The sequence below is a fragment of the Crotalus tigris genome, unplaced genomic scaffold (genome assembly GCF_016545835.1).
Source record: "Crotalus tigris isolate CLP2741 ecotype Arizona unplaced genomic scaffold, ASM1654583v1 scf7180000017883.2314494, whole genome shotgun sequence".
Classification (NCBI taxonomy): domain Eukaryota; kingdom Metazoa; phylum Chordata; class Lepidosauria; order Squamata; family Viperidae; genus Crotalus; species Crotalus tigris.
The window spans coordinates 481,349-493,381 of NW_024096700.1; the positions used below are offsets into that span (position 1 = coordinate 481,349).

Sequence of the window (12,033 nt, forward strand, 5' to 3'; positions counted from 1 at the left end):
AAACATATGGGTCGGCTAACCAGCCATTTTTTTATGTGCAGGGAACCCTTAAGAAAAATAGAATCTGAAGAGCCTTTTTCTAACGAATATGTGACTACTCTATTCTTTTCTACATCTTAAGAACCCACAGAACGCATGCTCTGCAGAAGGTTAGCGACACTCTCTCTCTCTCTCTCTCTCTCTCTGGCGCGCGCGCAGTGAACAAAATCAATGCCCGGATACCACGTGAGAGGATTTAATTTCTTGCTTGAGATCGGGAAACCTCGCGATAGCTTATCCTGGGCGACCGCGCGTAGGATTCAATTGGGAACGTCGCTATGACCTCGGCTTTGGAAAACTATATCAACCGTATCCTTCCGTTGCACGAACACTACAAAAGCGGTGAAAAATACGCGAGTGCTAAAGGGTCGAGGCTAAAGGGGGATGGGATGGGAAAATAAAGCATTGAGGGGCTTTCGTCTAATTTCGCATTTCGTTAGTCTTTGCCATTGTTCCGCGCGCGCGAGGGGATTTCGGCGGCCTGCAATTGGCTGCAAGTTCTGCCATTCTCTTTTTTTTTTTAGAATCGGCTCCGTTTGGATGGTTCGATTTCGTGCGATGGGGCGAGCCTTGCTATAGAATGAAAGCGACGCCCTGCTGGGCGGTGCAATGGATTCTAGGTTTTCTTGAAAATGTAACAGTAAGGTATATGCACATACAGACGTCAAATCTCTGTGTGAGGAAAAGATGGCATAGTTGCCGAAACGTTGGTATTGAATGGGGAGAGATCTAGTTTCTTAAAGGGCTCTATATGTAGCATTAGCAAGTGTGAGCTTATCCTTTTCATTTGGCAGGAGCTGGAACAAGAGAAATATACACACACTAATATAAATATGTAAACAAAGACACACAACTTAAGGTCATTCCTTGACATGAATTTTAGGTACTGTTGCTGTGATTACTTCAGATGGTCGAATGATTGTGGTAAGATTTCCTCTTAAACTCATTTATTTTCTAAAATGTTTGACTTGTATCAAAAGTGGGATGGTGTGCTGTTTTGCCTGCCACTAGTGTTAAAGTCTCATTCAGGAACTTTTTCTCCATTGTGGAAATAATCGGGTGTGATGTCCTTGTATTATAGCATAGATATCTAGATTTGCAGAGTTAACTGTCAACTATTAATTGACCCTAACCCACTGGTGGGAGAAATAAGTGGATATAATTGATGGATCGTGGTGGTCTAACAGGTAAGACATGGGGTTTGTTGACTAGAATGTTGGCAGCTTGAGACCCAAATACCGGGTAGTGCTGTGAGCTTCTGTTCTTGCTCCAGCTCCTGCCCAACCTAGCAGTTTGAAAGCATATAAATGCAGGTAGGTAAATAGGTACCCCTTCAGAGGGAAGGTAACAGCGTTCTGTGTGCCTCGCTGTATAGTCATTCTGGCCATATTATCATGGAAGTGTCTTTAGACCAGTGGTTCTCAAGCTGTGGGTCGGGGCCCCATTTGGGGTCGAATGACCATTTCACGGGGGTCGCCAAACAAGGCTGTCCGCCATTTTTTCCCCTTTGGCCACGCCCCTGGCACCCGGTGATGTATAAGTGGTTGGGGGTCACCACAACATGGGGAACTGTATTATGGGGTCGCGGCATTAGAAAGGTTGAGAACCACTGCTTTAGACAATCCCTTAGCTAGAAAACGAGATGAGTGCTGCCCCCTATAGCAGGGGTGTCAAACTCAATTTCACTGAGGGCCACATCAGGGTTGTGGTTGACCTTGGGGAGACGGGTGAGTGTGGTCGGGATGGGCGTGGCCAGATCGACATCACTTGTGTTGGGAAGCACCTGTGTGGCCCGGGCGGGGCTGTGGGGATCCAGCCTGGTCGAGCTCCCAGGGCACCGGGACCCCACAGCTCATCCCAGCCCAGCCCTGCTGTCCCAAAGGGATGTCCTGCTGCACTTACCTCCTCCTCCTGGAAGCTGCTGCTGCTGTTCTTGCTCTCCTTGGCCAAGTTGCTCATGATGTGTGTGGGAGGGCAAAGTATGTGGGTAGAGGGAGGCTCACTCCCTCTCCATATGAGGAAACCTGGCTTTGTAACTAAAGTATCCTGAGCAATAGGATGGGAGCCCACCAGGAGAGATAGGAGGAGACAAGGGGATGGCAAAAGGGCAGCAAGGCTGCTGGTGGCCAAGTGCTAAGGCAGCACTTCCCTCAGATCCTCTCAGATCCCCTCCCTCCCTCCCTTTTCTTCTTTTTCCTTCCCACTTTATTCTCCTTTCTTTCTTCTTCCTTCCCCTCTTTCCTTCTTTTTTCTTTGTCTTTCCTCTCTCCCTTTCTCCTTTCCTGTCCCTTCTTGGATGCTCAAATGCAAAAGGGGAAACATTTCTCCATGCCTTCTTACCTTGTGATCAAATGCCACTTTTGCTAGTAGTTTGTGGACACTTAAAAGATTGAGAACAAACAGTCTCAGTTTATCCCGTGCTTGCTTTTAGTGGGGGTGTCTGCAGACAACAGTACAGCAAAACTGTCAAAATGGTGGCTGTGATAGTTAATAAGAGCTCCTCTGTTTTTTATGTGGGACAGCTTTATCTTTTATGAGTAGAGGTAAATTAGTTGTTTTTCCTATTAATACATACCGTATATGCTGGCGTACAAGGTGACCCAGCGTATAAGACGACCCCCGTCTTTGGCGCCGAGTCGCATTCCTAGAACGTCGTCTTATACGCCGGAAACTACCAGTATTTCCGGCGTGTAAGACGACTCGGCATATAAGACAACCCCCGTCTTTGGCGCCGATTTTAACGCTTGCGGAAGTCGCCTTATACGCCGGCATATACGGTAATTCTTAAAAGGGGTCTCCTGTAAGGAGCCTGTCTTGGTCTAATTCAGACTGGAAATAGACCAAAGGAAAATATTTTCCCCACTCTGCTTTGTCCTGCTTTCCCCACTGGAAATGGCTGTTTGCAACATATAAGGAGGGGATACTTTCCTAAGAACTCACGATTTAAGAATACCAATGTTAACTTGGATTGCCAACAAAGTTCTGTCTGTCACAAAACAGAACACAAAATAGCTTTCTCCTTTGAACTGTGACATTTCTAACCGAAATGCCTCTCCCTTTCTCTCTCCTTCCTTCCATTCTCTCCTTGCTTTTTTTTAAGTTTCAGAGGCTCCAGGCAGAAGTGGCAATAGGCAGCCAGCGGTGGGCAAAGGCTTCTCCTCCCCCCCATTGCCTCTGCATGGCTTAGCTCACCTCTCCCAGACCCACACAGTGTGTTTGTGTGTGTGAGCGCACACGAAGGTGTGTGTCTCTCACCCCTTGCAGCCCCGCACCCTCAACAGAGGCCTTCTCGATGGCAGGCTGCAAACTAATGGAAGCTGTTTTTTTGGAATATTTGTTTCTTTTTCTCAATGCACTGCCAATTGCATTGCGCCCTGCCCCCCTCAGCTCCCGCCCCCAGCCCTGTGGAAGACTGCAAGAAGCTCCCATCATAGCTTCTCTCGCTGCAGCGTGGGGCTGCAGGAGGTGAGACCCTCTCCCCCACACGCACACACACACTCATACAAACATATGTGCAGGTTCTGGGAGAGGTGAGCTGAGAGCCATGGAGCAAGAGGAAACGATAGGGGAAGGGGTCAAAATGGGAAACCTTTGTCTGGAGCAGTGGTTCTCAACCTTTCTAATGCCGTGACCCCATAATACAGTTCCCCATGTTGTGGTGACCCCCAAATGGGTGTGGCCACCAATAAGAGGGAGTAGGACAGCTAGGGAAAAGGGAAAAAAATGGCGGACAGCGTGGTTTGGCGACCCCGTGAAATGGTCGTTCGACCCCAAATGGGGTCCCGACCCACAGGTTGAGAACCACTGGTCTGGAGCCTCTGGCAGCTTAAAAAAAAACCGTGTGGAGCAGTGCCTTCCCTTTTAGTTCACTCCCCTCCATTGCCTCCATGCCGGGATTGACTCTACGCCTGCCGAAAGGGCAGTTTTGCTTCCAACTGCCCATGCCAGAAACCGCAAGCCGCTGCTGTTCACCTGCTGTGTCTCCCCCCCCCAACAGCCCGTGCAATCTCCTATCGCACACTGGCAAGCAGAAGCCTAAAGCTCCCATTCTGTCTCCTCCACCTCAGGAAGGAAGCCACCGGCCGTGGCTTTCCCACTCGGGGGTGGGGCGATCCCAGTGAAAGAAAAGCCTTGCAGGCTATGAAACCAGGCTGGTGAGCGGGGCATGGAGGCGCTAGTGTGGAGGAAGACGAGCAGCAGCCCTTGCTTTCCATGCCTCGGATCATCTGTAGCGCGCCGTGGAGAGCTTGGCTGACCTGGGCAAGGCAGGTGCACACACAGACTGCTGTTTTCAGTGGGCGCTTTGGTGCCTGGCCCAGCAAAGTGGAGCCAGGCTTGGTGAGATGAGGCCTGGCAAAGCAGAGCCGGACAAGGAGAGACCCAGTAAAACGGCCAGGTGTGATGGGCAAGGCCGGGAGGGGTGGGGCGAGACCAGGACAGATGGGATGGGGTGAGGCAAATGAGCTGCAGCTGCTCCTGCGCACCACCAGCCTCCGAGCGCTCACCATTTCCTATGTGTGTGCCGGGAGGCACCCAGCCGGGTTGGGGTGGGCCAGGGCTGGGGCAGTGGGGGCCGCTCCCTTGCTATTTCTGGAACAGCTCCAGGGCCCAAATTTGGGCCCTTGGCAGGCCGCATCTTGCCCATGGGCCTTGTGTTTGACATGTCTGCCCTAGAGTCAGAGTTGACTGGACAGGAGAAATCTACCTTTTTAATTGATTGGTGCAGAAAAACTCAACTGGTGAGAAAAAAAAGAACAATAGCCCAGACCTGGTTTGATGTCAATGTATAATTTATTGTTATCCATATCATTTAAATATGAACTGTTGTTCAGATTTTTAAAAGTTAAGAAATAAAGAATTGTAACAAATATGCTTTACAAATGAAAATTTGATTGACTTACATATTTATTTTAGGGAACTCTCAAGGGGTTTGATCAGACAATCAATTTGATTTTGGATGAGAGCCATGAAAGAGTATTCAGTTCTTCACAAGGAGTGGAACAAGTAGTTTTGGGGTTATACATTGTAAGAGGAGATAATGTGTAAGTTTTATCATTTTGAAGATAATCCCAGCTGCAGTTACATGAAATCATCTGTTTTTTGTGAGCCTATCTGGAAACAAGGTTATTGGTGTCCCTCTAAGCTGTGGTTTTTTTCCCCCATCACATCTCCCTTTAGTATAATCTTAAGGCAGTGGTGACGAACCTATGGCACGTGACGAACCTGTGCCATGCCCCGGAGATGGCAACCGTCCCTCTTCAACCAGCCGCCTGCTAACTCGCTGAGGTCCCGTGTGGCCGGATGCATCCCAGCATGGCTGGTTTCCCTCTCCCCCCTCCCATCCCTCCTGGCCTCGCATGCTCTCCTTTTCCCGGGCACGACCTACTGCATCGCCCCCTCAGCTGTCGGCCAGCAATCCAGCTCAGAGGCGGTTTCTCTGAACTGCTGGTGGCAGGCTGCGGAGCCCCAGAGTGTGCTGCTGATGGACACTATCGGCTTCCATGCGCTCGTTGGTCTCTGTGTGTGGGCGCCAATGGTGTCAGGCAGCAGCCGCCCTTGCCCTGTGACAATGGTACCTCCACCCTGCCTCGCCTTGCCTCACCCTGCAGGATGAGCCTCCTGCCCACTGCCTCACCTGCCAGAGACCCCCTGGATCTCCCCCAACCCTGCCTGGCCCCCACAGGCATCCCTCCCCGCAAGCAACATTGAGGTGACCACGCCCACCTTGGCCACACCCACCCAGTCTGCCATGACCACCACAGCCACGTCCACCCAGTGGGCCACGCTCACCTGGCACCTGGCGTTAAATAAGTGGGTTTTGGGTTGCACTCGGTCTCTAAAAGGTTCACCATCACTGTCTTAAGGTATACACCCTTTCTTAAAAATCTAAACAAATTATTCATCAAATGAACAATTAAAACAACACAGTACATTGAAATTTTGGAAAAGGTTGATGTATTGTAGCAATGTAATTAAAAGGCCTTCACATCTCCCCTGGACTCTGTCTACACCTCCCCAAGAAAAGTACCTCACAGTTTGAAAAGTCTGCTTTAAGGCTTTTCATGCTATTATTCATTGATGAAAATTCACTTTCCTTTGCACTTCCAACTACTTGATACTAATATTTATATAGAATTTCTTTTATAACTCAACCCATATGCTTTCTTTATTCCTGTGTTCATTAATAGCATCTCTTGTGTAACATTTATAACCAGGCATTATTTCTTAAGCAGCCAAGTTATGCCAAAATTTGATATTCCCTCTGAACCTTCTGTACGTTTTCTTGAACTTATTTTTCTGTACATGTATATGACTGCACTCTAAGAGAGAAAAATAATTGTTTATTTTCTTTTTTAAAATTATTTTTGCACAAAATACTTTTCTGTATTGTTGGTGCAAGTTATTGTCTCTAAAGGTTTTTTTATGTGATAACTTACAGTATAATCCACACTCTTGGACTAGATATTATATCCTTCTTTTGTAGAATTTCATTAATACTTTTCAGTTTGCTGTGAAGTATGAAAAGAATGTTAAGTAGAAATAAGTATTTTTGTAATAAAATGGCATGCAGATTCTGTTGGTATTTAATTTAAAATATATGTTTACCTAGAACAATCAAAATTTCTTTTTCAGAGCTGTAATTGGAGAAATAGATGAAGAAACAGATTCAGCCCTTGACTTGGGAAATATTCGAGCAGAACCTTTGAACTCAGTTGTACATTGAAAGACAAAATAATGACTGCTGTACAGAATTATTTATACAACGGCATGACTTCTTTTTAAAATTTATATAATTTGGATCATTTATACTTATTTTTACTGTTATAGCTTTATGTAAATTAAACTATACATTTTACTACTGATTCATGTATTTAGAAGTTCAACATAGCAATAGGAAAAAGCAACTTTAAAAGTGTTATCTAAAAGTTACAACACAGGGAAATGAAAATTCTAAACAGTTGACACAAAAGGAATATTTTGCTGGGAACAACATTCAGAAACAGCAATGATTTTTAAATTTTATTAAATAAATCACATTAAATACACTGCATAAATAATAAAAATATTTTTAATTTCTTTAAAAGTGGTTGGGTGATTTATGCCATTGTAATTTACTATGCTATTTTAAATCATTGAATGTATTAGGATGCATAATAATGAAAAATATTTTTAATTTCTTAAAAAATGACTGGGTAGTTGTAATTTACTATGACATTTTAAATAATTGAATGTATTCATGTCAGTAGGGATGATTTGCAACATTATGAATGAAACTTCCCTTTCCATCCCTAACCTGTAGTTCAGGGTGCAAGATCCTTCTAATCTTCCAGCTGAGATTAGGAGACAGAATTCCACTATCAGCTATCATTCTTCTAATGAATGGAGCTGCTAAAAGTTGTGATACATCTTAGGGCTTGTGTGTGTGTGTGTAAGCTACCTATGTACTAACATTCAAAATTAATAGAATTTCCAGAAATTGTAAACTTAGGACACACACTATCACTTGAACATATTCTATCTCAATGGCACCTGATACCCTTGAAAAGCTAAACAATAGCCTGAACCATTAGTTCAAGATACAGAAAATGCTTAAGATTTTGTTATAATCAAATGTTCAATGCATTTTCAGCACTACTTAAAAATACAGGTCAGAAGTCTCTTGGCACAACTGCAGGAATAGCATAATCAGTATGGGATGCCTAATGCTGTACTATGCAAAAGTGATTAATAACACAAGTAGAAATTACATGTATATGGAATGCATTTGAGGGCATAAAATAAATGCATCAGAGAAACATAGTAACTTACCTGACAACATACAAATTGAAAGTGCAAGAGCAGATCTAGGAAAGAGTTTTGTTTATATTGTACATGTAACTACAAACTTAACAAAGGCAGTTTTATAAGATATAGGCTAGTGTGAATTTACTAAAGAAAAATATGGTGTGGTGGAGAGAACATAAAAAAAAGTAAGGGGGACCACAGGACTATGAACTATTTTCTCTACATACAAGTGCATAATGCCAGATATGCATTCTGTTGAAAAGTTATGTAATCAAGTCACATCTACAAGTTTGCAGACTTTATTCAAATCATATAGTTTTTCTTTAAAACATCTAGATACTGCTGTCTTGCCTTGGAAACTTGATCTTGGTCTATATTTGATTTTTTTGAAGATCCATCAACTGATCCTACAGGAGAGACTCTAACAGATCCAGCATCAAATTCAGCTTTAGCTGAAAAACAAGAAGAATATTTTTTTACAGGTTTTATAATATCTGATGATAGTGACAATGGTATCAGAATGCCAATTTTGTTGGATATGAACACTATTTTTAAAAGTCTATTTTGCTATGAAATTAAAAAACAACTTTCTAGCCATAGTATATACCTTTACAAACATTATACACAATTTAGAAATAAGGATAACGGTTTTATTCCAAATTACCAATTTCTTCTATGCAGAATAAATCATACTGGAACAGTCAAAGGGAATGCTTTGAGGTTTTATATATAGTAAAAATCAGGCTACAAACTGCAATAAACTCAATAATGTAGGCTTTCTGGAATGCTTTTAATTGAGATATTCCAATAGAAGAGAATATATGTAGCTCAGGATTGAATTGTGGGAATTCTTGGTGCTTGTTTACTTGCAGAAATTTCATCAACAAGGAAACAACATCACTGCTAGTGAATGATTTGCTACATTAATATACAGTGTGTGTGTGTTTGTGTGTGTGTGCGCACACAGAGACAACAAAGCTCCACATTCAATATCACTGATCTTACATAGTTGGGTAATGAAATGTCTACAAGCAAACAACCAAGCTCAAGAGAACATCACGGACTCCACAATGGAGAATTTTCTGTGGTCCAAAAATCAACATGGTTATTTGATGAAAGTACTAACATTTACATGCCTTGTAGAAATGCTAAGGTATCACTTTCACATTTTTAGTTTAATTCTATCTATATGTTATTTCATTTGGATAATCCAAAATGAAACATGCATATAGATTTAGAAAATCTTTCCAATATGCAATAAAGTACATAACGTGAGTAATATAAGCAATTTGTAATTAGGTTCAAATTCCATCTCAAAATTGAGTTTGCATGACTTACTTTATTAAAGCAATTCATCAATTATAAATTAGCATGCTATCATGTTTAAAGTCAATGGAATAAGTTACACCTCACTTAAATTTTATTAGTCTCAGTGGAGCTTTACCTTTCATCTATTGAATACATAATGACTGAGGCTCTAAAGAAATTGCTTATAATATTTTTATCATCTAATAATATATCTAAAATATTAGATGTTAGACTGCTTCCTTATTTACATTGTATATTATACATGAGAACTATATTTCTATGATGCAGATTATTTTCAACAGGTAATAATGGGTTTTATATTTTTATATTCTAAAAATAAGTTGTTAAAGTTTTACTGTGGCCACATTTAGGTTCTAAAATGTAATTGATGAGGTGCAGTGTGTCAAAATTGCAGTATTAGTATCATTTTCTTTGGGGGAGGGAAATGATGCAAACAGCAGAATGCATATCAAATTGTCAGCCTATAATTTGCTATTTACCTTGGTCCAGTTCTTTGATGATACTTTTTTCTAATTCCATCTGCATCTGAAATTATATTTAAATTATGATTGAAACATTACTAAGTATAAAATAAAAATACATAAACACAGTATCACTTAATAAGATATTTTAGCAAATTTCACATAGCCTCATATTTTAGTTTTTTTTAAAAAATATATCCCAGCTTTCAACTATCATTGTTCAAAACTTTATAACATGAATTAGTATTGATGGATCAACACTTGCTGATAATATGATAATATCCAATCAAAGGTACTTCATAAATAGCCTAAAATGCAAAATCAAAATGTTTTAACTAAACTCCAGGTCTTCAGTTATAAATATTGACTGATGTATAATGTAGTAAGCATTGTCTGTGTTTTAAAGGGAAAAACAAATTAGGCAAATGGAAGTTTTCCAGAAGACATGGCTAAAGTTCATACAGTGTTTTGGACACACATCTTGTAAATAATGATAGTCTTGTTTTAATAGCCAATCGAATCTCAAAAACAATCAAGCAAACAAAGAACGAGGGGTGACATGATAGCAGTGTTCCAATATCTCAGGTGCTGCCACAAAGAAGAGGGAGCCAAGCTATTCTCCAAAACACCTGAAGGCAGCACAAGAAGAAACTAACCAAAGAGAGAAGCAACCTAGAACTAAGGAGAAATTTTTGGACAGTTAGAACAATTAATCAGTGCAACACCCTCTCTCCAGAAGCTGTGAATGCTCCAACACTGGAAATTTTTAAGAAGAGATTGGACATCCATCATTATTATTATTGATCATCGCACAGTCAGCCAGATTTTCAGACTGGATTTGGCATTTTTGTCTGCCTATCAAGTCCTTACCAAGGACCTGGGACAGGCAGATGTGGACGTTTGTTGGTATTACAGATATCGTCACAGGATGGAAGCAGTTCCTAGTAAGGCCGCCTTTTGCAATTGACTAATGGCAAATTTGTCAATGCCAATGGTGCTCCAGTTACTTTGGGATTGCACCCAAGGCGCCTATTACTATTGGCACTACCCTTGCTTGCTTTTGCCACAGTCTTATTTCTATTTGTAGGTCTTTGTATTTTGTTATCTTCTCCAGTTCTTTCTCGTCTATTCTGCTGTCTCCAGGCACTGCCATGTCCACTATCCAGACTTTTTTATCTTTCTTATCAACAATTGTTAAGTCCGGGGTGTTATGTTGCAGGTGCTTGTCTTTTTGAATTCTGAAGTCCCAGAGTAGTTTAATTTTATCATTTTCTATGACTTTCTTTATTTTATGATCCCACCAGTTCTTGCTTACAGGCAAATGATATTTCTTGCAGATCTTCCTATGCACCATTGTTGCTACTTTGTCATGCTGTTGCTTGTAGTCAGTCTGTATGATCTTCTTGCAGTAGCTTACCAGGTGGTCCACTGTTTCTTCAGCTTCTTTGCATAGGCGGTACTTACTGTCTGTTGCTGTCTTCTCACTTTTGACTTTATATGCATTTGTCCTTAAGGCTTGGTCTTGTGCAGCCAGAATTAGTCCCTCAGTCTCTTTCTTCAATTTTCCTGCTCTTAGCCATTGCCAGGTCTTGTTATTATCTGCTTTCCCAGCTATTTTTTTAATGTACTGTGTAGTGCTTTGTCTTCTCATACCTCTATTCTGTTCTTCATTTGGTCTTTCTTGTAGGCCAGTTTGGTCTCTCTAGTAGTCAGTAAGGCTTCCTGATATACTAATTTCAGTGCATCTTCATCATTGTCCTTCAGATATTCTTCCAAAGCCATTTTTTCTTCTTCAACCATCTGATGTACTTGCAGCATTCCATGCCCACTTATTTGCCTTGGTAGATAAAGTCTGTCAATGTCACTGCGTGGATGAAGGGCATGATTCATTGTCATTATTTTTCTGGTCTTCCTATCCATTGCTTTTAGTTCTGCTTGAGTCCAGTCCACTATTCCAGCTGTGTATCTAATGACTGGAATTGCCCAGGTGTTGATTGCCTTCATGGCATTTCCTCCATTGAGTTTGGACTTTAAGATCTTCTTCACTCTCTTGATCTTCTAATCTATTCACCTCTAATCTTTTTCTTGACTTCAGTGTGCTTGATGTTGTCAGCTTGAAGGATACCCAAGTATTTGTAGTAATCTTCCTCATCCAGATTCTTAATGTTATTTTCATGGGGCATCTTGATTTCTTCAGTTTTCACTATTTTCCTTGTTTTTTAAAAAAATATTATTATTAAAAATACTTTCCCTGTCTTTTCTCTAATTTATATTTTTTATTTTTATTGATTTGTATCCCACCTTTATTATTTTTACAAATAACACAAGGTAGCAAACATCCAGCACAACTTCTCAGAAAGACTGTCCAGAAAAAGAAAGAAAACAAAATTTGTAATCTAACGTGTTACCTACAATTCTG

General features: G+C 41.4%; 2 protein-coding genes across 12 annotated transcripts in view; one reads left to right on the top strand and one right to left on the bottom strand.

The window, feature by feature from the left end:
* Positions 1–219: 219 nt before the first annotated feature.
* On the top strand, positions 220–7,123 carry LSM8 (LSM8 homolog, U6 small nuclear RNA associated). The gene is made up of 4 exons (XM_039343966.1): positions 220–348; positions 923–963; positions 4,954–5,081; positions 6,673–7,123. The coding sequence occupies exons 1-4, from the start codon at positions 318–320 to the stop codon at positions 6,761–6,763; spliced, it is 291 nt and encodes a 96-aa protein (XP_039199900.1). The 5' UTR covers positions 220–317; the 3' UTR covers positions 6,764–7,123.
* Positions 7,124–7,277: 154 nt separating this feature from the next.
* The window catches only part of ANKRD26 (ankyrin repeat domain 26), a 120,283-nt gene continuing 115,527 nt past the window's right edge, over positions 7,278–12,033 (bottom strand). For 9 of the 11 annotated variants that reach the window (XM_039343958.1, XM_039343956.1, XM_039343957.1 and 6 more), the window contains 2 exons: positions 9,633–9,678; positions 7,278–8,276 (listed from right to left, as the gene is read on the bottom strand). In XM_039343958.1, coding sequence (XP_039199892.1) covers positions 8,128–8,276; positions 9,633–9,678 — 195 coding nt within the window. In that variant the 3' untranslated portion in view covers positions 7,278–8,127. Of the gene's footprint in view, positions 8,277–9,632; positions 9,679–12,033 lie in introns of those variants that run through there. The other 2 variants (XM_039343959.1, XM_039343963.1) reach the window with 2 other exon arrangements.